General features: G+C 37.5%; 1 protein-coding gene across 1 annotated transcript in view; it reads left to right on the top strand.

The window, feature by feature from the left end:
* slit1b (slit homolog 1b) overlaps positions 1 to 18,246 on the top strand; it is a 48,735-nt gene extending 30,489 nt beyond the window's left edge. The window contains exons 21-37 of the mRNA XM_082137964.1: positions 367 to 505; positions 606 to 674; positions 1,722 to 1,793; positions 1,896 to 1,967; positions 2,121 to 2,192; positions 3,640 to 3,803; positions 3,879 to 4,003; positions 6,272 to 6,366; positions 6,443 to 6,582; positions 6,692 to 6,788; positions 11,615 to 11,752; positions 13,030 to 13,258; positions 14,363 to 14,493; positions 14,574 to 14,728; positions 14,806 to 15,106; positions 16,887 to 17,086; positions 17,976 to 18,246. Of these exons, the coding sequence (XP_081994090.1) occupies positions 367 to 505; positions 606 to 674; positions 1,722 to 1,793; positions 1,896 to 1,967; positions 2,121 to 2,192; positions 3,640 to 3,803; positions 3,879 to 4,003; positions 6,272 to 6,366; positions 6,443 to 6,582; positions 6,692 to 6,788; positions 11,615 to 11,752; positions 13,030 to 13,258; positions 14,363 to 14,493; positions 14,574 to 14,728; positions 14,806 to 15,106; positions 16,887 to 17,086; positions 17,976 to 18,220 (2,444 nt within the window). The 3' untranslated portion in view covers positions 18,221 to 18,246. The remainder of the gene's footprint in view (positions 1 to 366; positions 506 to 605; positions 675 to 1,721; positions 1,794 to 1,895; positions 1,968 to 2,120; positions 2,193 to 3,639; positions 3,804 to 3,878; positions 4,004 to 6,271; positions 6,367 to 6,442; positions 6,583 to 6,691; positions 6,789 to 11,614; positions 11,753 to 13,029; positions 13,259 to 14,362; positions 14,494 to 14,573; positions 14,729 to 14,805; positions 15,107 to 16,886; positions 17,087 to 17,975) is intronic.
* The last annotated feature ends 7,541 nt before the right edge of the window (positions 18,247 to 25,787 follow it).

Here is a 25,787-nt window from a genome sequence, read left to right as displayed (position 1 = left end):
TATTTCTGTTGCCTCAAAATAGCAACGCGCCAACAATGCGCCTGAACACACCTCGTTTTCAGACCAGCAGCCCATGGCGCACAAATGGGCGCAAATGTATTTGCTATTTAAACAATGTGACGCAGGATGTGAAAATGATAACTGCGTCGGGCTGAAACTAGCAAAAAACACTTACGTCGCGCCACATTGCGCCGGGTGTATGATAGGGCCCTTTGTGTCTTTTATATTTGAGTTTATCATTGTCTCTTCATCATTTGGCAGGTCGAATGCTTTTTTTCATTTTTAAGTATTCAATTTAATATACCATGCTATTGTTTTTATTTATGACTGTATTTCTGAATATATCTGTTCCACACACTCCTCCAGCGATGACTGAAGACGACCGGAGCTGCGTCCCTAAGCCGCAGTGCCCAGAGGAGTGCACTTGTCTGGAGTCGGTGGTGCGCTGCAGCAACAAACACTTGCTCGGTTTACCCCGTGGCGTCCCACACAATGTCACTGAACTGTGAGTCATGTTCGGGTGGGCGCAAGGGCTTATGCAAACGCTGTCGGGATTCCTGTCTGGCTTTGTTTGGACGCCTCATGAACTCTCTCTGTCTCCATAGATACCTGGATGGGAATCTGTTTGCCGCGGTTCCCAAAGAGCTCTCAGCGTTCAAACACCTGCAGCTGGTGTGAGTGTTGACCTCGGTTCACTCCTGCACTGCCATGCTCAGCCACTGGGGGCAGACTGTGTTTATGTTCATATTCAAGATCACGATTAGATTCAGCTTTACTGTCATTGTACACTTAGTATTTAAGCAAATGATAAAGTTATGTAATTTAAATAAAATGATGGTGTATATATATATATTCACTATTATTATTGTTGTTGTTATAAAATTATAATATTTCAACATTATATTATTAAATAATATATACATCAACATTGATAATAACAGTATTATTATTATTGTATTATAATGCAATTTTTAAGATATATTCATTATTTAAAAGGATATTATTATTATTATTATATAATTTGTCAAATACTCTTACTGTATTATATAATACTATATACATTGATTTATTACTACTACTAATAATAATTGTTGTTGTGATATCATATAAAATGTATGTGAGAATATTACAATATTACATTGTGTAATATATATATATGTATATATATATATATATATATATATATATATATATATATCACTAATAATATAATATTACAACATAATATTATGTATTATTATATACAATAACAACAACTAAAATAATAATAATTTTATCATTATTAAATGTTTCACTTGATGAGAGTACAAATAATGACAAATTATAAAATTAATACTACTAAAAATAATAATGAGATTAAAACTAAATAAAAATATAGTGAAAAAATCGTATATTATTGTTGTATAAATAATAATAGAATATAAAAATATGTTATATAATATTAAACACTTTAATAATAGTAATTATTATTCTTGCTGTTATAGTATATAATTAATTATTTAATATTGCAATATTAAGTATTATATACATTAATAATAATAATAACATTCTATTGTAATTATTATTGTGTAATGTTTCACTTGATAAGAATACAAGAAAAGGATTAAATAAACAACACATTAATACGAACAATTAAAAAAAACAAGAAATAAAACTGGAAATTATAATTATTATAATGTTTCACTTAATGACATGTTAAATATCTTTGTGCTTTATTTCAGTGACCTGAGCAACAATAAAATCAGTTCCTTGTCGAACTCGTCTTTCTCCAACATGAGTCAGCTGACCACACTGTGAGCCTGAAACACACACACACACACACACACACACACACTTTTCCACTGACTTTTCCACTGTTTCTATAATCCTCTGGCTTGTGTTGTGGTGATTTACAGCATCTTGAGTTATAACGCCCTGCGCTGTATCCCTCCTCTTGTGTTTAAAGGACTGTCCTCTCTTCGACTGCTGTGAGTTCCTCTGGAAACACTTCTATTGTCTTACAGAAATTCATGTTTTTATGATGGTGAAAGCAGTGTGCTTTAACAGACATATAGATATAATCGTTTGACCTCCCCTCAACCCACACGTTTTCTCCTCGCTGTTGTCAATTTTTTTTGCAGATCTCTCCATGGCAACAATATATCTGAATTACACCAAGAAATCTTCAGAGATGCTGCATCTCTATCACACCTGTGAGTCACACCTGTTTTGTCTCTGTACAGATACTTTCACACATGCACATGCAAAGACGAGCGCTTCTCGTCCGCACTTAAAGGTATATGGCAAAGTTTAATCATTTACTATGTGCTTTTGTCATTTCTATTAATTTTTATATAACTTTCAGCTTTAGTAATCTTTAGTCATTTATTTCAGCTAGTTGCCAAGGCACTACTTATAATTTTTGTTGAAAAGTTTATATTTTGTCAAGTGATTCAAATTTTGTATCTAATTAATTACATGATGTGCCGATTAATTAGTTTAATTAATCGCAAGTTAATCGCACATCAAATTTGGCTGAGAAATTACCCCCAAAAGATCATTTAAAGTCATTATTGTGTTAAATGAGAGTCAAACCGTAGCTTTTGAAAAATATATTTTATTTGATTTAACATAGAATTTATTACACATTCTCTTTCAGAAGCTGCATCTGAATTGGTATTTAGATATATTAACAGACCGTTTATTGCAGCTGAAATTAATTTGAAATGAAATGACACTCTAAAAAAGAAACTGAAACTGCCAGTAGGAGGCGGTAAATGTCTTAATGAGCAAGTCATTGATTCTTTCATTAATTCGATTCGTTCAAACGGCTGATTCATTCAGGAATTAAGTAAATGGCTCAATAATGTTTTTGTGTAATTTAATTAATTTTTATTTAAGTTTCTCTTGTAATTTTTTAGTAATTTATTTCAGTTTGTTGCCAATGCTTTTTTGCCTTTTACGTTTTTATTTGATTTATTTTAGCTTTATTTCAGTTACCGAAAAATAATCTTACATTTTGTTTCCCACAAGTTATTATTTTAATTTTATTTGGAAATTCTAAGTGCTTTACATAAATGTAATAAAGTAAAAAAAAATAAAAAAAATAGACACATTAAAATTAAGTTTAAAATTATTTGTCAGTTTTTTGTTGTTTTTTTCTTCTTTTTATATAGCTCAAATACATTTTTATTTCAGTTTTAGTCATTTTTTGTAATTCTTTTCAGTTAGTTGCAAATGTTTTTTTTTTAATCAAATATTTTTTTTATTTTTTTTTGGATTATTTCAATTTCCAAATATTATTATTTAATTTTTAATGTTTCCATAAGTAATTGTTTTATTTGGAAATTTTAAGTGTTTACCTAAATTTAATAACGCAGATTTTTTTTAAATAAAAATAAAATTTTAAGACATTTTAGACATCATTTAAAATGGCCAATTTTTTTTAATACAAAATAAACATTTAAATAATTTTTAAATTAATAATACGGAAAAGTATAAATAAATGGACATTTTACAACTGCCAATATGTCGAAATTTGCATTTTGGATAAGATGCGAATGCATGAATTTACTGTCAAACAAATACTCACCATGTCCGCCACTTCATTTGTTTTGCACTTTACATCCATATGTGTTTTCTGCGATTAAATTTCTCAAGGGCCATTGGGGCAAACCCGCTGTACTGTGACTGTCGGCTGCGTTGGCTTTCTGATTGGGTGAAAAGCGGGTACAAGGAACCCGGCATCGCCCGTTGTTCCGGGCCGCGGGGTATGGAGGGAAAACTACTGCTCACAACACCAGGCAATACCTTCCAATGCACAGGTGGGTGAGAAACATCAGAGAAAGAAAGAACATTTCCCTTCAGGATGACGCTTGAAGAGGTCTGATCTTCCTCAGGTCCCGTGGATCCGTCTGTGTCTGGGAAATGCAGCCCGTGTTCTTCAAACCCTTGCCAGAATCAAGGCCGGTGCCATGACGACCCCGTGCATCAGTACAAGTGCAGCTGTCTGCAGGGTTACAAGGTCCTGATCATACATTACTGAGAAGTGCTGCTAAAATATTCCAGGTTCAATGCACTGACAATATACCTGATATACTATCAATTAACACAATCATTTAAACTCCTCCCCAAATAAAATTCACACGAACTTTAAAGGTCCCGAAATTTTCATATGCGTTTTTTCGTTTTCGGAAGTCGGTGTCTCTGAATTGTCAAAACACCTCTCAAAATGCTTGCTACAAATGCAAAAAACGCAGAAAATCAAATCCAATCCGAATTTTTTTATGACGGACGAAAGTTTCGGAGGCAGTGTGTAAACGTGATTGACAGGTCGTATTTTTTTCTTAACATGCGAAGATTTCGGACAACAATTTTCGGACCTTTAGACAGACACCAGTCACTGAGCGCCACAAACAAACTCCTACACTGCTGACATAATGTGAACAGTGCAGCCCTTCCTGGTTCTGTCAAAATGCCGCCTCACTATTGGTCAGCTGCTGCGTCAGCATCACACGCATGTGTCATGTGACCAGTATCGGCCAATAGTGAGGCGTCAATTTTCTAACGTTTTAATTCTAATATGTAATTATATTTATTTTATGTCAGTTTTATTTAAATTTATGGGGGGAAAAAATTCCAAAAAGTTAGTAGTAAACTAGTATTTATATTTTATTTCAGCCTTATTTCAATGAATACATAGTTTTTTTTAAACAATTTTAGTTAACAATAACTACACGCATCCAATTTTGACCACATAAAGCCGGTTAACCCACTCACAGGAATACTGAAACACATATCCAGAAGTTCATCCGCCAAGAAGAGCAGTCCGACTGCTAAAAGGAGGGTTTAGACTTCTTAAATCAATTAAATATCTAAAACAGCACACATTTCTATAGAATATAAGAACCAAAAATGCCCCATATGAATGTCGTGCCCTATAGACTTCCATTGAAAGCATATTATTGCAAAAACATTTTCTTTTTAAAGTAGGAATTATTTTCTGCGTAACTTACAACATGCCACAGCAGGGCCGCGGGAAGTGGGGGTGCTGGGAGTGCTGCAGCACCCCCTGTTTTCACAGAATTGTAAATGCAACGCATTTAGTCATTTATTTGTAATAAACACTTTAAGTGGGCTATTTAAAAATTGTTATTTATATGTTAAATCTTTTTAAAACATGTAAAATCTTTTTAAAACATAAGCGCAGAGTGTTACGTAATATTGTGTGTGTGTGTGTCGAAAGAATTTGTCCGCAGCTGCTCAAAAAAAAAAAAAAAAAAAAAAAACCCCACTGTCAGTGTTTTGTAAGGAACAGGCAAATATGTAAAATATAGCAGGAGACATTTTAATTGTTTACTAATAAAACAGTTATTTTTTATGTCAGTGTCAGCTAGACAGATGAAGTTGACGACTCGCGATCTTCGCAGCGCCAGAGAGAAATGCACATTTCATACGAATTACATAAGCAGCGCAGCTGTTTTCTTTCGTTTTGAATTGTTCTGCTTAAAAGTAGACATTTCAAGCTATCTATATGTCTCAGGTCTGTGAGGCAATAGGCTACCTTATAGGCCTACGCTGAGTTTCATTATGAGACGAGCTCCAAGTTCGCCAGCGCCTCCGTATCCTGATTATTTATTTTCTAATAGCCTATATTTAGGCTACTTCTTATTAAATCCAGACAATTTGTTGATGAAACATCGATTAAAATTAAGATACAATTAATACAAAACGAAATTAAATTTAAAGACAGGCTTTGTGCTTTCAGTTTGAGGTCTCTGTGAAAGTTTTAAAACATTATTTTAGTGCCGCTTTAGAGCGCTCACGTCCCTAAAGGAGAACTGTCTGTAACATTTTTTTATTTATTTTTTGTGAAAAAAATAAATAAAAAAATGCGACTTTGTCCAGTGCGACTTAGGCTATAGATGTTTTTTTCTTCCCCGTGGCGCATTTTGTGACTGATATGCGACTCCGGAGCAATAAAATAAAAGGGACTCCGGAATAAAAGCAGAATCAATAAAGTCAAAAATGTGATGTGCAGTCAGGTTTGAGTGTGTGCGCGTTTTTTGAGGAGTTTTATAGTCTTGATATTGTTTCTTATTCAAAAGTGGTTACGCCCCTACCTACCTACCCCCCCCCCCCCCCCCCAAAAGAAAATCAGCACCCCCAACCTAAAACCTCTTCCCGCGGCCCTGTGCCACAGATTCTATATGTGTTTTATTGCATTGGATTGTTAAAGAGCATTCAAAAGAACATTCCTAAAAGTCTGTCTGCTGCATGTTGGTATTTATAGGGTAAAAACTGTGAGGTCTCTGTCAGCGCTTGTGAATGCAATCCATGTGTAAATGGAGGCACCTGTTATAGCGAAGAGGCTAGAAAAGGCTTCAGGTGAGAACACACATCTTGTTATTCCGTTGACGATTAAAACAAGAAACATGAAGTTGACTTTTGCACGTCTGTCTAGTTGCATGTGTCCTCTGGGATACGACGGTCAGTTCTGTGAGGTGGATGTTGACGATTGTGTGGATAACAAGTGTGAAAATGGCACCATCTGTGTGGACGGAGTGGGAAACTACACCTGCGTCTGTCCGCACCCCTTCTCAGGTACATACTGATATTGATTTATACTGACCCAGTGATTCATATGGACAGATTGTCCTTGTAGATAGAATGTGATTTGGATTGGTAAAGAAAGTGTGAATGTGCATTACAGGGCCAAAGTGTGAAGAGTATGAGGAAGATCTGTGTTATCCTGGCCAGAATCCTTGTCATCGCGGCTCTACTTGTATACCGACCGTCACAGGACCGAAGTAAGTGCTAGTTGTGCTGCTGCGTTTAGCTTATTGTTATTATTAGCTTATTGTTATTGTAAATATGGCGTGCAATATTACACGTTATCACCTTGGGTTGCAACCCAAAAATGGTTGCATCCCAATTCTGGGTTGTGACCCAATTCTGATGTGGTTGCAGACAGCTAAAAAAAAAAAAAAAGCATATTATAATTTTTTTTATTATTATATATATAATAAAAAATTCATGCACTTCCGGGGCTGTATTATTTTTTGCTCACCAGGGCTGCATAAAAATTCAAAAAAGTTGCGAAATAATTGTACAATTTAAAATAACTGTTTCCTTTGTGAATATATTGTGAAATGTCATTTATTCCTGTGATGGTAAAGCTGAGTTTTCAGCATCATCACTCAATTCTTCAGTGTCACATGATCCTTCAGAAATCATTCTGATACGCTGATTTGCTGCTCAAGAAACGTTTCTGATTATTATCAATGTTGAAAACAGTTGTGCTGCTACACATTTTTGTGGAAACTGTGATTTCTTTTTTTTTTTTAAGGATTCTTTGATGAATAGAACGTTTAACCCTTAAATGCATGAATGTTTTACCAATCATTATTACATATTCAGGTCTTTAGCGACCCGGATCTATATTTAACACGGATGGATCTCTTCCTGTCGCGATAATATAAAACTCTCCTGAAATTAGAGGAACAATTGGAGCTTGGAATTGTTCAGTTTTGAGCAGATGTTTTATACCAGCATCACTGTCCTCGTCAGAGCTCATTTCCTCAGTACATTCAGCATATGGTTGATATTCACGATCTCAAACATATTCTCAAAACTATAATTTTCAACATCTTCAAGATCAATATTTTGATTCACCATCAAGTGACAGTGACACTAATTTTGTATTGCGTTCAGGACTGCAGTAAATCGCTGAGCCATTTCAAGTTTTGCTGATGATACTTCTTTTTCTTTTGTTTTCTGCCTGCAGTAACTATGAGCGAAATGTCATTTCCCTATCAATCAGTCACGTTCAACGTTACGTCAGACATGAACTGACGAATTGGGATCTTGCCTGAGAACCCAGTCACCTTGGAGTTTAACAAAATAAGCCAATAGACACTGGAAAGAGAGATTTGCATTGTGAAGCGCGGTGCGCTCGCTCAGTTGAGCTTTCGCTTCGGAGCTAAGTGTTTCGTAATTTCTGCTCTGCAATCATTGGTACGAGTGATCTATAAACCCGGAAGAAGCTCTCCAGAGAGTGTTGTTGTGACGGCGCGTTAGGTGTCCACAAAGCGCTGTCGCCTGGCAGGGTAATCCACGTCTCCCATCCAAGGCCTGTAAGTTTGTGTCTCTGCTTATGGGCAAGGCTTACAGAGCTGCTCGACAGGCTGCCTCTGCCTTGCACACCATTGCCGTCCTGTAAGTCTATTGGGCCAAGGCACTCAAAGACTCTGACCCTGGCTTGATGCAGGAACTGCGTACAGCGAAGGATCTCACCCTATTTGCGACGAAAGTCACTGCGCGGTCCCTTGGGCAGACGATGTCCACTCTTCTGGTCCAGGAACACCATCTGGCTGAACCTGGCAGATATGAGGAAGACCGACAAATATAGTTTTCTCTACTCTCCTATCTCCTAGACCGGCCTCTTCAGCGACGTAGTCAAGAACTTTACCCAGCAGTTCATCCTGGGCCACTCATCCTGGCCCACTTTTGGGAGCAGCTGTGTGAACACAGGAACCTCAGCCATCTTGGGCTTTGGGTCAACTGGGAAAAGAGCAAACTCTCCCCCTTGCAGAGGATATTTTTTCTCGGTATGGAGTTGGATTCAGTCAACATGACAGCACGTCGCACAAACAAATGTACTCAGTTGGTGCTGAACTGCCTGAATTCGTTCAGAGGCAGGACAACTTTTTTACTGAAAGCCACAGTCATTCATATCCCGGACGAGCTCAATCGTGCAGCCGACGAGCTTTCACAACAGCCCACACTCCCGGGAGAATGGAGACTCCACCCCCAGACGGTCCAGCTGATTTGGTAGACCTGTTTGCCTCTCTGGACACGTCCCACTGCCAGTTGTTCTACTCCCTGACTGAGGGGACCCTTGGCACAAATGTGCTGGCACACACTTGGCCCCCCAGTAAGCCTTCTTGCACAGACTCTGTGCAAGGTTAGGGAGGCCAAGTAGCAGGTCTTGTTAGTTGCGCCCTACTGGCCCAACCGGACCTAGTTCCCAGAACTGTGTCTCCTCAGGACAGCCCCTCCCTTGCGAATTCCTCTGAGGAAGGACCTCCTTTCTCAGAGATGGGGCACCTTATGGCACCTGCGTCCTAACCTCTGGATCCTCCACGTGTGGTTTCTGGATGGAACGCAGAGAATTTAGGTGACCTACCCCCAGCGGTGGTGGACAATATCACTTCAGCGAGAGCGCCCTCTACAAGGCGCGCTTACGCTCTGAAGTGGAACCTGTTCATTGAGTGGTGGTGTTCTCACCGAGAAGTCCCCAGAAGTGCCCAATCAGATCAGTGCTTTCCTTCCTGCAAGAAGAGTTGCAGCGAAGGCTGTCTCCCTCCACCCTCAAAGTGTATGTTGTGCAATTCTGTGGGATCAGCAGACAGATCAGCAGGTTCCTGAGGGGTGCGAGGAGGCTGAATCCTCCCTGCCCCCACCTTGTACCCTCTTGTGACCTCTCCTTGGCCTTGTTAGCCTTGTGCGGAGCGCCCTTTGAGTCGCTGCAGTCATTAGAGCTTAAGATCCTGTCTCTCAAGACAGCGCTCCTGACTGTGCTTTCTTCTGTCAAGAGGGTAGTGGACTTGCAGGAATTTTCAGTCGACAAATCGTGCTTGGAATTCAGGCCAGCCAACTCTCACGTGATCCTGAGATCCTTGCCCGGATATGTGCCCAAGGTTCCCACCAGCCCTTTCAGGGATCAGGGGGTGAGCCTGCAAGCACAGCCCTGGCTCTGCTCTGTCCCATCCTCGCTATGAGCTTGTATGTGGACCTCACGCAGAGCTTCAGTACCTCAGACCAGCTCTTTATCTGTTACGCAGGCCAGCAGAAGGGAAAGACTGTCTCCAAGCAGAGGTTAACCCACTGGTTAGTGGATGCCATAGTCTTGGCAAATCAGGACCACCCATGACCCCATTGGGGTGAGAGCTCTCTCCATTTGGAGCATTGCCTCCTCCTGGGCTTTGGCTTTGGCACCTCCCCGGCAGACATTTGTAGAGCTGTGGGCTGGGCGACACCTAACATGTTTGCAAGGTTTAACAATCTCTGTCTAGAGCCTGTGTCCTCTCGTGTACCTGCTACAAGTAACCAGTAACACTGAGGACCTGCTCGGTGTCTCACTTGCAGTGCAACTCCCCTCTTAGGATTGGATAGGTGTGCTATTTGCTCCACAGGTGAGTTTCCCACCTGGCGAACCCTGCTTGGAGTTCCTCCCCTACGGGCAATCCCACATGTGTATTCTTCCACGGTACGACTTCCCTATTGGCGAACCCATGTCTTTCCCTCAGCAGAGCCTGCCCTGCCCTGCCATCTCTTGACTTGACTTGAAGCCGGTATTGACTTCACCCTAGCTAGGCTGGATCTACCACAGAGACCTTCCATATATAGCACTGCCCTAATGGTCAGACATTTTTGTAATTCCCACATGCTACCTCCTTACGGGCAGGGTGTGGTCTCCGTAGCGAACCTTTCCATTTGGAGTAGGCACGCTTTCCCAGTGTTATCCAAATGGTCTCACTGAAGTAACGGCAGTGATTGGTATTTCTCTGCGTTAAAGTCTTGCGTCTCTCTGCGTCTATGTTACTAATGTAACCTCCATTCCCTGAAGGACGTTACTTCCCATCGCCACGATTTCTGTGCCACCGCTGAATGGCCGGGACACACCATCTCGGCTCCTCAGCGCAAAACTTAACTATGTGAGCGCACCGCGTTTCCCTTTGCTGGGCGGGGTTCGCGATGCAAATCTCGCTTGCCTATGTCCATTAGCTTGTTTTGTTACACTCTGAGGTGATTGGGCTCTAATGTGAGATCCCCATTCATCAGTTTACATCGTCTCTGTTCACTCCTTCAGGGAACGGGATTACATTAGTAACCTAGACATTCATCATTGTGTATCACACATTGCCACCTTGTGGAATAAAGTTTGAATTTCATTGATTAAATTATTGTTGTGCAGAAAAAATATACTTGCACGCCTCGGGTCGTCAGTGACCCTGTACATTTTCTTTTTTTTTTTTTACAAAAAATGAATGGGAAAACCGTAATTCTTTTATCATTTTTTTTAGAGGGTAGTGAATGACGACGTCCTGGGTCACTAAAGACCCGAGGAATGCATTTAAGGGTTAAAAGAACAACATTTATTTGAAATAGAAATCTTTTGTAACATGATTAATGTCTTTACTGTTAGTTTTGATAAATTTAATGCATCCTTGATGAATAAAAATATGAGTTTTTTTATATAAAAAAAACTTACTGACCCCAAGCTTTTGAATGGTAGTGTATGAATATAAACAGATAATCAAGTATTTAGGAGAGCAAACTAATTAGCTTTTTTATCAACTTTTTTAATTGAGGAGAAAATTATTTTGATGAAAAAAAAAAGCCTGTTTATGAAAAAAAACATCTCTTTCACCCAATGAATTTTAATTTTCCTCCTCCATTTGAATAACTCCATAGGAATGTGTAATTTCTATTCAAAATCCTGTTTAGCAAATATTTGCTGTTGGTGTGAATAGTCCTTTCAGCTGAAAAGCATAATTTTAAGGTCATTCAAATAATGAAATAAATGGCATTTATGACCTTTAATGAAAACAGTGTGTGTTTGTGTGTTTAGATGCATCTGTCCGCCTGGTTTTGTGGGTGATGACTGCAGTATAGATTTTAACGAATGCGAGGGGCATTACTGCCAGAACGGCGCGCGGTGTGTGGATCATGTGGCGGGATATACATGTGTCTGTCCACAAGGTTTCAGGTGAGTCAACACCTGATATACTGTATAATGATGGAAATTATCTTATACAACCAGTTTAATTTTATTGCCCTGGTTACTTCATATGAAAGACTAATACAAAATATATAATATAAAAACGTTAAAATGTTTTATAGATAACATAATGTTTTATATTTTATATAAAATATGTAAATATAAATATTATTTTATATTATGTTATAATACAATATTTTTTCTATTTCATATAAAAATATTCCAAAATTAATGAAAAAAAAAATGTTTTATGAAATAATATAAAAAAATATGATATAAAATAATGCTACAAATGTTATCCACTTTACAGCAGGATTCTATATTGATTTTTAAAAATATTTTTAGGGCAGCAAAAAACATCAGGGTGGTGCAACTTTCCTGATATCATAATAAAGAACAACATTCTTGAAGAAAACCTTAAGTAGTTTATTATAATCTTTTAATATTATTTCTCATTTGTAATAATAAAAATAAAAAAAAATATATTTATATATATATATATAAAGTCTACAAAATCAGAGTCATGTTGTATGCCCAACATTCAGAAGCATGCAGGGAATTAAACTTAAATATCTGATAATTTGACGTTTTATGACAAATAAGATGAATTCATGTTCTATAATGTCATGAGGTGTGACTCGACGGTAGGATTTAAATGTATTGCCATAACAGCTTCACAGACTGATTAAACAAACAATACAATAAATACAAACATTTGATCAAATTCAACTGAAAAAAGACTGAGAATGATGAATATATAACTCTATTGTATACAAGATTTTTCAAATGTACTTGTGATAAAAATTGGGTCAATCTTACAAAATAAGTCCTTCAAAGTCTGTCCTGATTAAAAACTGGGCAGACCAAAAACATGAGATATTAACAAGATAGTGCTTTTCATGCAAAACATCTTCCAAAAATGGCAAAATACACCCATGCATTTGGTCCATTACATTGAAAAATATATACAAAAACTTTTCCAACATAAATTATTACATTTTAATACGTGTATTCAGTAAAATGTGTTATTCTTTTTTACTCGACGGTTACACCATATGACATTTTTAGAGTATTTAAGTGAAACCTTGTCTCAAAATGCTATAAACGTTTTCAAAACTGTATGAAACCAGTATAAACATAAAGTGAATTTCTAAGAACTTGCAAACTCTTGTTTTGAGAGAGTTTCCCCTTTCTTCATCATGTCAGTGGAGCTGAGATTTCTGTGCTGTGTGTTCTCTGGGGTCACACTGAGTGTTTGGTTGCAGTGGTCGGTTATGCGAGGCGTCTCTCTCTCCCCCCTCCGGCTGCGAGTTGTTGCTCTGTGAGAACGGCGCCCCCTGTGTGGAGAGTGACGGTACTGCAGTGTGTCAGTGTCTCTCTGGGTTCGGGGGCCCGAGCTGTGAGAAGCTCCTCAGCGTGAACTTCATCGACAGAGATTCGTACCTGCTGCTCAGCGACGTCAAAAACTGGCCTCAGACCAACATCACTCTACAGGTACAGCTAACCGTTCATTACATAACAGAAATCATTCGATCATTGTGAAAATAAATGAATGTGCTATTCTTGTGCCAGGAATTAATGACTAAATTAATATCTCAGACCACCTTTCTTGCCCTGCATCTTAAACTTTGCTGTTGTCATGACAGCAGCATCTACACTGTTGGCTGTGCATGAATGAACAATTCTCATGTCATATGTTTCCAGCAGTTGTCATACTGTGTAAATGACATGACACGTCTATAAAGAAACAAATATATATAAATATTGTAAATATATGCAAATACATTTATATTTAATAATATATATGTAAATAAATAAATATAGCAAAAATATGCAAACAAATAAATAAATATGGCAAATAAATAGATAAATAAATAAATATTGCTATATGCAATAAATAAACATGTAAATAAATAAATAAATATTTAAAATAGATGCAAATAAATAAATATGCAAATCAATATGTAAGTAAATAAACATTGCAAACACATAAACAACATGTAAATAAATAAATATTTAAAATAGATGAAATTAACAAATAAACAATGCAAATAGAAAATCATCATATCAGAATGATTTCTGAAGGATCATGTGACACTGAAGACTGGAGTAATGATGCTGAAAATACAGCTTTGATCGCAGGAAAAAGTTACACTTTACTAAATATTCACATAGAATACAGTTATTTTTAATTGTAATAATATTTCACAATATTACTGTTTTTACTGCATTTCAAATACATTTTTATGAATTTCTTTCTTCTGCTGAACAGAAAGGAAGATATTTAGAAGAATATCAGTAACCAGACAGTTTCTGGTCTCATTGACTTTTTTTCCTACTATGGAAGTCAATGAGACCAGAAACTGTCTGTTTACTGATATTCTTCTAAATATCTTCCTTTCAGTTCAGCAGAAGAAAGAAATTCATAAAGGGTTGAAACAACATGAGGGTGAGTATATGATGACAGAATTTTCATTTTAAAGTGGAGTATCTCTTTAAATAGTAGTGTACTTAGAATATTTGCAACAAAAATGGTGCATTTGGTGTCAAGCGTTGGTATTTATTGCGCCGACACTCATAGAACTCTCTCTCTCTCAGGTCTCCACAGCTGAGGACAATGGGATTCTTCTCTACAACGGCGTCAATGACCACATCGCTGTACAGTTACATGAGGGACATGTCAAAGTCACCTATGATGCTGGAAGTCAGTCGGGCAGCACCATTTACAGGTGCAATAAAGACCAAGCTCATGTTTTAATATAAAAACATCTCTGTTGTAACTCACTGCCTCATTGACCTGTTTCCACAGCTCTGAAATAGTGAATGACGGACAGTTTCATACCGTTGAATTGGTCACTTATGACCGGATGGTCAACCTTTCAGTTGATGGAGGGCTTCCTACTACTCTGGACAGCTTGGGACACGTCCAACCCCTCACCAGAGACGCCCCACTATACGTAGGGGGTAAGATCTTCATCCATACCCATGCATGCTGGTCCTATGCTGGTCCTATCTCTAAATGCATGTTTTTTTCACATCAGGTATGCCTGAAAATGCGCAGTCTCTGTCTTTTAACCAGTGGCCGCCTCTCAACGGATCCAGTTTTCAAGGCTGCATTCGTAACCTGTACATTAACAACGAGCTGCAGGACTTCACACACACCCAGATGAAGCCCGGAGTGGTGCCGGGGTGCGCGGCCTGTCAGGATCTGCGCTGCGGGAACGGCGTGTGTGAGCCGGACTCTGGCGTCGGGCCCGTGTGCCACTGTCAGCCGGGATGGGGCGGCCCGCACTGCGATCAGCCCCTGCTGGCGGCCGCCACCAACCCCTGCCAGAAGAACAAGTCAGTACTCGTGCCTTCATGTGCACGTTTCACATTCATCATGTTATACAATCATTTTAAATTAGTGGTCAAGGTAATTTAATGTGAAAGCCTAATATAAAATATATTCTCATTAAACAGAGGAAATCATGTTATACAATCATTTCAAATTAGCGGTCAAGGTTAAAGCCTACATTTATATTCACCTAATATTATATATAAAATTAACATTATATATTATTAGCCTAGAAATATATTCTTTAAATATACTATTATAATATAATATAATATAATATAATATAATATAATATAATATAATATAATATAAAAAGTGCTGTGCAATGATTAATTGCATCCAAAATAAAAGTTTCTGTTTACATAATATATATGCGTGTACTGTGTATAATTATTGTGTATATATAATTACACACACATGCATGTATATATTTAAGAAATATATATATACATACATACATAATTTGTATTATATATAAATATTTTATATATAAATAAATACAAAATCTGAAATATATACATGCATATATGTATATTTATATATACAAAATAATGATACAGAGTACACGCATATATATTATGTAAACACAAACTTTTATTTTGGATGCGATTAATTGTTGCCCAGCACTAAATATAATATAATATAATATAATATAATATAATATAATATAATATAATATAATATAATATAATATAATATATTTAAAGTGATTATATATAATATCAAACATGTTTAATGAAATTTGGGTAAAAATATTTTATAGATAAAATAAAAATGTTATATATTTTATATAAAATATGTAAATATATATAAATATTTTAAAAATATTATGCTTTTCTGTTGAGTTTGAATGTCTGAGGGGTGTTTTGAGGTTGTTGGAGCACTGAAATCGTATGTAAAGGGGTAAAAATCAACATCTAGTGTATATATCTATGCACCAGTCTGCGTACACGTCAGATCAGATCACTCGGACATGTCTGCGTACAAGAGGTAAAAACTATATAAATACTGTTCGTTTTCTCACACAAACCGCTCGTTTCGTGTCTTAGGCCATCAATGTGTACTTACGATGGGGAATTGTTTAATTTGGACGATGGGGAATTGTTTTAATTTGGACTCTGTGCATGCTCTTTGAGACAGTGACCATCGACCTGCATTATATGACTGACAGACAAGAACGGTTTGACCTAAAAATATCAAAATTGAAACTACTGCGGAAAAAAAGACACCTACATCTTGGATGCCCTTGAGGTAAGCTAAAACATACCAAAATTTAATTTCAAAGTGAACTATCCCTTTAAATAGAACACGTACGTCTACAAGATGTCTGTTAAAGATCACTTCATCTGGAAAGCATCTGCCGTTTACTAACATCTGATAGACGTTTGCATACATTCTAAATCATAAACATCTAAAAGACATTTTCTAAACGTCTATTTGACATCTGACAGGACACGTCCTATAGACGTGTTGCAGATGAGCAAACACTCTAAATGTAGATGTAAACACGTGCATCAAATAGACATCTCCGTGATGTACGTGTGCTAGCCACTTCGGAGAGCGTTTTCAAAAAGCTTCGTTTTCGTTGACCAAAACGCTGTCTCGGTGTGGATGGACGGCCAAAATGGAGAGAAAAAGATGCGTTTTGAAACTGTTTGAGCTACAGAAATGTAAACAAATACCTTTGGTAAAATAATCCATTAATATGACATCAATCACCGTAGTACCACTTTCCCTCGTATGCAGTTTGTAACCATGCTAACTCCCTCTCTGCCCTCCTGTTAGGTGTGTTCACGGCACCTGTGTCCCGGTGGACCTGCAGTCGTATCGCTGCGAGTGTGTGGACGGTTTCCTCGGCCCGCTGTGCAGTCAACAGCACGCGTGTGCCGCGCTCTCATGCCAACACGGCTCCTGCGAGGTGTCTCAGACGGGGCAGGCGCAGTGCGTTTGCGACAGCGGTTACAGCGGCCAGTTGTGTGACATGGGTAAATTACGCTGCTCATTTACACAACAAACCATTATCATAATCAGTGTTGGGGAAAGTTACTTTGAAAAGTAATGCATTCCGATATTGCGTTACTCCCTTAAAAAGTAACTAATTGCGTTAGTTACTTTTTTAGAAAAGTAATTTTTTGCGTTACTACTTTTCACCTGGGCTGGGCTTGTTTTTTTATAACGAAAAAGTTATATTTTGATGCAAATGAAAAGACCCTTTCACACATAAAAGTGAAATAATAAGCTTCAGGCTTGAAGGAAATGCAAATTCACGCGTGTACAGTAGAGGGCGCAACTCAAGCAAACCTTCCAGCTGTGCTGCAGTTCTGGATTACGGAAGAATAGAAGAAAGTTTAACACTTACTTTACCAATAAAAAAATAAAAAAATCTATAGTCATTTTTGCTTAGGGTTTAACTGAATCATCGAGGGTCAGAAGCAAGTACATTGGTCAATAAAGTGAGATTAAATGCATTAAAATGTATGTTTTATTTAACATATTTAGTTATTTGAGGTTTGCATAGTATTCTGATTATGCATTTCACTGATTTTATTCATTTTGAGGAATATTGAATCTTTTTTTTTGTGCAAGTGAGATGAGTAAATGCTCACATTTAGTCTAGAACTACAATACCCATCATGTCTACACACAACGCCTCGGCACTTCGATTTGTGGACAGGAGAGCTCTGTCAGTCAATAAATGGGAAAACAAAGTAACTCGGGTTACTTATTTGAAGAAGTAACTCAGATATTTTGTTGTAAATTTTAAAAGTAATGCGTTACTTTAACTAGTTACTTGAAAAAGTAATCTGATTACGTAACTCAAGTTACTTGTAATGATGAGTTACCCCCAACACTGATATGACCCTTTGCTTCCAGTGGCTCCTTGCCAAGGCGAGTCGGTGCGGGACTTCCATCGGGTTTGGCGCGGCGAGGTCCAGTGCCGGAGCACGCAGCCGCTGTCCTGGGTGGAGTGTGGCGGCGGGTGCGGGCCGGATACGGGCTTCTGCTGTAGCGGATCCAGGCTACGACGCAGACGCTACAGCTTCCAGTGCGACGATGGCAGTTCCTTCTCACAGGATGTGGAAAAGACAGTCGAATGCAGCTGTGGAAAGTGTGTGTAGTCATTAAAGATTAGAGACAGACGGAAGACGGGAAAAAAAAAAAAAGCGTGCATTTGTCTCTGTGTACCATGGAGCATAACATCTGTTTAAGAAAATATAACTCTTGCATGTGAATGATGAATTATGGGTATTTTCTTCTGAGTTGTGAATTATTGAAAGTAAAAATCTAACAATTGGATTAAGAATACAGTTTAACAAACAGCATGTTATACAGGATTTATAGTATTTAATATAATTGTAATTTAACATTAATTTTGATTGTAATATATACGGTTTTTAATTTCCATATAGTATTTTTGTATGTTGAACACCAACATTGGTGATGTACAATTTTTTACCTTTTAGTCTGTTTTTCTACCCACAATTGTTTGATAAAGTAGTTGAGGCTGCTTTTTCTTTTCATTTAATGCAGTGTTTTTGTGTGCAAGTTTTTCTATTTATTTCATTAAAGAGTTTTGAACCTCTTTAAAACACACTGTCATTTAAAACCAAGCCTTTTTGTTTCTTAGGACAGTTGAAGTGATTTCATCACTCAATATTAGGCATGAATTTTTATTTAGAGTGTTTCATTCAAAAATATTAATATTAGCAATAATGCACTGGGTTATGTTTTAAATAATTGGCTAGTTTATATGTCTAAATACATCTAGTCTACAACATCATCACAAAGGCAGAACCTGAGTTGTGGTGTGATGGCACACTAGCCTACAGTAAATGGCCACCACTAATACACTAATAAAACGGTCATTTATAGAATATGGTTTAATAGACCTTATTCAGAGCAGCGCCGCCGCCATGACAGGTATGAAAGTGAGGCTGTGAGGGATAGACTTGCCGTGTTTCCAATGGCATCCGCTGTAAAAAGCTGTATAAAGCTCCTAGATTTTCCACAGCTTATATTGTCGGGAGTTTTTTTGTCAACTGAAATTTCTTGGAAAGATATTTTATCAGTGTTTCATGAGCAGAACAATCCAAAAACACATTAAAGGTTTAGGGGAGAGCGGGGCACAAAGTAACGCTTTTTGACTTTCTCAGTTTGTGTAAATCTACTTTGAGTATTTATTTTTTCCCACATTAATTTCCCAGATGTCTAGTACAATTATGTGGTTTTGTTTTATTGATACAGTATATACTTTTTTTCTTGATATACCCCGAAAGAATGGAAGTGAAATGTGACAACATGCCCCATAGACATTGTAACATGACCATATATGACAGCTTAAAATGTTATCTGATCTAATAAAAAAATATACAAGACAAACTAAAATATTTTCTAAATAAAATATAATTATTAACTTTTTCATATAAAATAATGGCATTTTGTAATAATTAAATATAAACTCATTTTTTGAGTTTTGACTGCGAACACAGGAAAACACAGCTATACAACATAGTTCAAAACAAATAAATAATTAGTCATTTCTGAACATTGACTCTCAGTCTTTATTCACCTTTTTCTCATGTTTTCTCAATAGAATTAATAAAAGTATAGAATAGAATAGCATATTTCTAATAGGGGCACATTGTGACAACATGCCCCGCCTGCACAACTGAAACCCGGCTAGTGTCTTAGTTAGCGAAGCATTAAAGAACTATCTCAACTGTTAAATAACATATTGGAGATTGAAATAATATCAGATTTGCCTAATTTTAAATAAACACAAAAAATAGAGATGAAAAATTTACTTAAGAAATTTACTTTTGCTATGGTTTAATAAATGTCTACGGATATCTTCCAAAAAAAACAATTCTTTTGGCGCAATTTTTTCTCTATATAGTCTTGATATGGCAACTAGTAAATACACCAAGTTTCGTCATGCTAGCATGTGTGGAAGTATTTAAAACAAGGGTGTTACAACTAGCCCCGCGTTACGTAGTGCCCCGCGCTCCTCTAAAGCCCACTGAAGAGATGCATGTCTGTCCCTCACAGCCTCACTTTCATTCCCATTAAAAATCAAAGATGGCGCTGCTGTGAATAAGGTCTATCGAAAGAATTTCTCATGTTTGGATGATTGGGTTGGATGTTAAATATGAAAATAACCCGTAATCATGATAGTTCCATTTGCACTGTGTTCTGTCGAATTTCGCGCCCTTTTCTACCCGCGAACAATCGCATACAAACCACATGTCGGAACGTGCGTCAACACCTTTTCATCGCGTTTATTTTATTCAAACTTATTTGTGGTAGCGATGCCTACTGATCGGTGTGTAAATATCCCTCTCCACGTCACGTTAAGTGATGTATTGATGTACACTTATTCCCTGTGTCGTTTGTAGTCCGCTTTGAGCTGAACATGTTCCCATCCTTCTGATTGAAATCTCGCTTAAAATGGAGTATCCTGTGAAGTCCACTTTGAAGGCCATAAAGTGAGAAGACGAGAGAAGGCTCAGCAGGCGATTCTTTACTGCACTACAGGAGATCTGTCACCAAACCCTAATGGACCTGAACACACAGGTGATTAATGAAATGACAGGTGATTAATGAAATGCCAGGTGAGTAAGGTAGCTTTAAGCAAGCTACATACACTTATGAGAAAACCATTTAAAATCTGCACTTTCATGTGTCACTCGCATTTAAAAAAAATTATTTATTTATAATTGTTCAATAATTATACTTAAACTGGAAAACTATGACATTCTAAAGAAGTTTAATTTCTTTAACAGGATCAGCACACAAACTGTAGGCTACCATGCATGGATTGCGTCATGAATACTGATTTGTGTTATAGGTATTTTAACAACAATATTTGAATTAATATTAATGTGAAGTTCTGAAAAAATAAATAAAAGATTTATTTAAAGTCACCATGAAATCAAAATGGACAATTCTTCTTATTTTTTATTTATGGGATATTGTGGTATTTATTATTAATGATTTATCTGTGCGCAATAGGGAAGAAAAGACTATTGTAACACTAGCCATGTGGAATGTTGCAATCAAGCCATGCTGGAAAGATCTGAATGCACACGAATGTCTTAAAAATGTCCTATTATGTTTTTTTCTTCACTTTTTCAACTTTAGTTAGTCTGTAGTGTTGCTGTTTGAGCACAAAAAAGATCTGCAAGGTTACAAAGCTCAAAGTCCACTCTAAAGGGAGATATTTTATTTAACAGAATTCACTTTCCAAGAACTATAATGAACGACTCGTTTGGACAAAAACATGTTTTTTTCCAGGCTTTGTGAAGTCATAATGTTACTCATTTAAATAATTCCCGCCCATGGAATATGCAAAAACGGCGTGAGGCCTGGTTGAGCTGCTGCTACGTCAAAGAGATGCTGTTTTTTCCACCCCGTTTCCGAAACTCATTTGTTTGACCTTCCTAAGGCTGACGAACTTAGAGTGGTTAAAAGTTATTTTAAACTGTTCCTGAACATTATAACCACAACGGTTATACGTACTGCACATTTTGAACTGCTTCCAGAGTACAATGCAGGCTAGGCACAAAAACTTCTCCTGCAATGGAGCACTTTCCACTTTGTCGGGACAATCTGTTGTTTGTGGATCACAAATTGTAAGTATGTTTTTTTATGTCTAGTTGCGTTTTCTATTAACGGTTCCAATTATACGTTTTATGTTTTTGCTACGATGTAAACAAAGGGCAAAGCTTTGCCTCCGCTCGCCTGCTAGCCAACATTAGTGTTGATATGTTTACTGTAGCTTTTGTAAGGCTGTTCACCGCCCCTTAGGAAAATTAGCCAGGGTTTTGTGATCGATGACTGTTTATATTACCATAGTTTACAGACAAATATCACAATTAAATGGTGATTAACATCGCATCTAAAATGTATGAGAAAATTACAAACAACAACAACATACCACTCTGAAACGTCCTGTAAAATCTGTGTTTGCATCCGTGCATGAAATCCGTTCTGGACGATCCTCTTGTTTGTCAAGTCTGAAATAGGCTTGAATTGGTTTGAAATAGACGGCATCCTTAATATTTCCAAATAAGCAGATGAAACTCACGGTTATGGTAAGGGGTGGAACATTTCACGAACATGCGCTATGTGGTGCCAATCACAACACACTGGACCAGCTGACCAATCGCAGCACACTGGACCAGCTGACCAATCACAGCATACTGGACCAGCTGACCAATCACAGCACACTGGACCAGCTGACCAATCACAGCACACTGGACCAGCTAACGAATTACAGCACACTGGACCAGCTGACCAATTACAGTATACTGGACCAGTCACCAGCTGACCAATCACAGTACACTGGACCAGCTGACCAATCACAGCACTCTGGACCAGCTGACCAATCACAGCACATTTCGTATTTTGGAAGGAGGGGCTTCACCGAAAAAGGACTTGCATGCCACGTTTGAGACAGACTGGGGAGAGAGGTGCTGTAATAATGTAAAACGTGAAAAATAATGTGTTTTTTGAACAATCGAACATTAAAAGCATATTCTAGTACACCTCACAAGCAAAATCAAGACTTATAATACGACCCCTTTAAGCCGGTCTCAGACTACAGGAGTATTTAATTCATAACCGATTTTGAAATCTGGTTTTATCACACACATAAGGAGAACCTTTACAGATTGTATTCTCTCAAATGATCTTGTGCGGAAGCGGATGTAAAGAAGATGCTCTGGAGAGCATCAGAGGTTTCTATTTACAATGTGTTTTTGCAGCATTGAGCAATGTAGCCAAACACAGAGATGGCTTGTCTGTTCATTTCTATAAAGCTAAACGCCAGGGTTTTTGTTCAGTGCTGAGTTCTGCATGTTCACGAATCATCTTGTAATAAACAAAAGTGTAGATTGCCTGTTTGTCTGTTCTTCAGGGAGAACCTGAGGTGAGATACTGTAGTATGCTAGTTAACGTTAGCCTCGACGGCTAAAATGTTTGCTGTTTCTAGGCAACACCGTCAGCACATTAGCTTATAGCGCTAGCAGCTTTCTACACTCACCTGGTAGGTCCACAACTGAGGACGATTTCTCCCCAGCTCTTCTCTTTGTCAGTACGGTTGTGGTATGTTTTTGAAGAAATGTTTTACAGGCAGTGGTGTTGTTGCCACACTTCCTCAAACCGTCCTTTCATTGCCGCTGTCCAACGGACCCGTACGGCAGCTTGTTTCGTGGTCACCATTTCAAGTTTCAAAACTTCTCTCATTCACTGCCGTCTCCTTGTAGATTTGTCTCTCAGTGGATATTGTGAAAGTACTGACGTAATCATAGTCATAATCATTCTGATTTAAAATCCTAAATATAAAGTGTTGCCAGGTCTGCTGTTTTCCCGCGGAATTGGGCTACTTTTTTTACACTGTTGCCTTGGGTTTACGCGAACCAAATTGAAGTGTTTGGGCTAGTTTTGGCTGTGATTGGGTGGGTTTTGAATAGCGATTGGGCTGGTTTTGTTACGCAAACCTGCCAACCCTGCCCAGATGTGTCTGTGAACAAATCAGGAGGTTCAAGATTAGTTTCAGGCGGATTTATGCCCGATTTACCCCCTCCCAAAATTTGGAGAAGAAAATAAATAAAATCGCATCCAGGGCATCGGTCGGTTCCGATGTTCGGACTAGATTATATGGTAATATGAGGCGTTTACAGATCAAATCTTAAACCTCCCAATCTGCTCGCAGACACATCTATTTTTAGGATTTTTACGCAGATATTTAGGATTTTAAATCGGGATGATTACTTCAGTACTTCCACAATAGCCAATGAGAGACAAGTCTACAAGGAGTGAACTTTTCAAATGTGGAAACAACAGGACTGCCTTTATAATGTCTCGCCACACAGGATCCATTTTGTTTACATCCGCTTCCCCATGAGTCACGTGAGGTGGTGAATCTGGCATGATAATCTTAAACCCATAATATACTTCAAGTGAAATAAAAAAACGAACTGATGTGACGTCATTGAAAATGGCGATTACATAATAGCTAGGTGTGGCTCTGAGGCTCCGCCTTCTTTCACGTGGAAATCTTTTCTGGCTCATTTCTCCTGTTCAGTCCGTCGAAGTCAGACGTCCGCGAGTGAAAACATGAACACACCGGAGAGCTTCTATATAGTTGAATTTATACTTCTGATGAGATGAGACACTAAAACAGTTTTTCATGTTTAATACGGTAAACCTGCTTGATTTTAAGCAATCTATTGCAATCAATTGCAAAATCCAGCTTTTGGATGAAATCTACAGAAGGTTTTATACATGAGGCCCCTGTACTCTGAGCCCAGCTTTAAATAAAGACTTGGGGTTTTCTTTTGGTGCGTTCAAGTCCTCCTGTAATTACAACTTCCCAACTCATAAATATGAACTTCCCAGGAGAACTGCTTTCTTTTCTCCCTCTCCCAAAGCAGTTTCACTGGTGAAGGTGCGGTCACATATACCATCCTGCAAATTTTCAGTCAAAATGTAGTCATTTAAATAAAGAGCGTAATATTTTGCAACATGTTCATGTAATGTTGGTCACTTGTATTTGCCATGTTGACCAACAGAAAGTTGCTTTGTTTTAAAAAGTGAATTCTGTGTGAGCTGTGCTTCATGCTTCTTTCTTTGCATGTGTTCATAACTTCTTTGAATGACAGCCTGGCCAAAAATGATGTCACCAGTTTGGCTTGTTTTATTGCATTATCACAAATAAAACAATTGACTCATTTGTGATAATATTTAAATAAAGGGTGAAGATGTACATTTTCCTAATCACTTTTGGCAACTACTGTAGTTGTATTGGTCTCTTTGAATAGACCTAACCATAAAAAAGTATGGGTTTCACACCCAAGTTTAATACTTTTAAGGGTTTGTTCAAATCACAAGCCCTGACTATGAGCATATAATAGTAATAGTGATGTTTGCCTCACCACTAATAAAACCAGTGTATTATACACACACTTTCCGAACAGTATAAACAACAAAAACCTACAATATTCGCACAATATAAAAGCATTTATTTGTGCATCAATAAATGAATTAAAACTACAAGAAGCTTTTATCCCTGTCCGTGCACCATATGAGCTCCACACCAACACTGTACACCGCTATTTTTACCAAGCCTCAACTACTCACAATGCTTCAAATTAGCCACGCTAACCTCTGCACTACAGTCCTCTCATCCAAGCTGTCTTAATGATTACAGACCTGTTGGTCTAATTTATGTTGCCATGAGCATAGTTTAATAACCTTGACTTTATACACAACTGGGGGAGGTGAACATCTTTGTATGTTGGAAATTCAAAGACTGAAGCTTTTTGCTTCTGTGGAACAAAAGACGCATTTTTTTAAAGTCATTTAAAAAAAAAATCCATACAATGTAAGTCAAATAGCTTCAATGTTGTCTCCAGTTATGAAAGAATTAAGCGTTACACATGTTAGCGAGAGACTAGTATGCTAGAATCACTTTCCAAGTCTATCTGCGCTAAGGTTTATCCAATTTTAAAACCACATATAAGTTCATCCATCTGGAAAATAAACTTTTCATGTACGTGCTTTAACAAAAACACGGACTATTACATTTCTTGGCAATGTATTTATACATCTTAATATATCAAATACCTTTCAAGATCTTACTTTCAATCTTTTTAACGCCATTTTGGATATAAACGGTCAACT

The sequence above is a fragment of the Leuciscus leuciscus genome, assembly GCF_965113295.1.
Source record: "Leuciscus leuciscus genome assembly, chromosome: 15".
Taxonomy (NCBI): domain Eukaryota; kingdom Metazoa; phylum Chordata; class Actinopteri; order Cypriniformes; family Leuciscidae; genus Leuciscus; species Leuciscus leuciscus.
The sequence above is the reverse complement of the archived record's forward strand: the minus strand, read 5'-3'. Positions and strand labels throughout refer to the sequence as shown.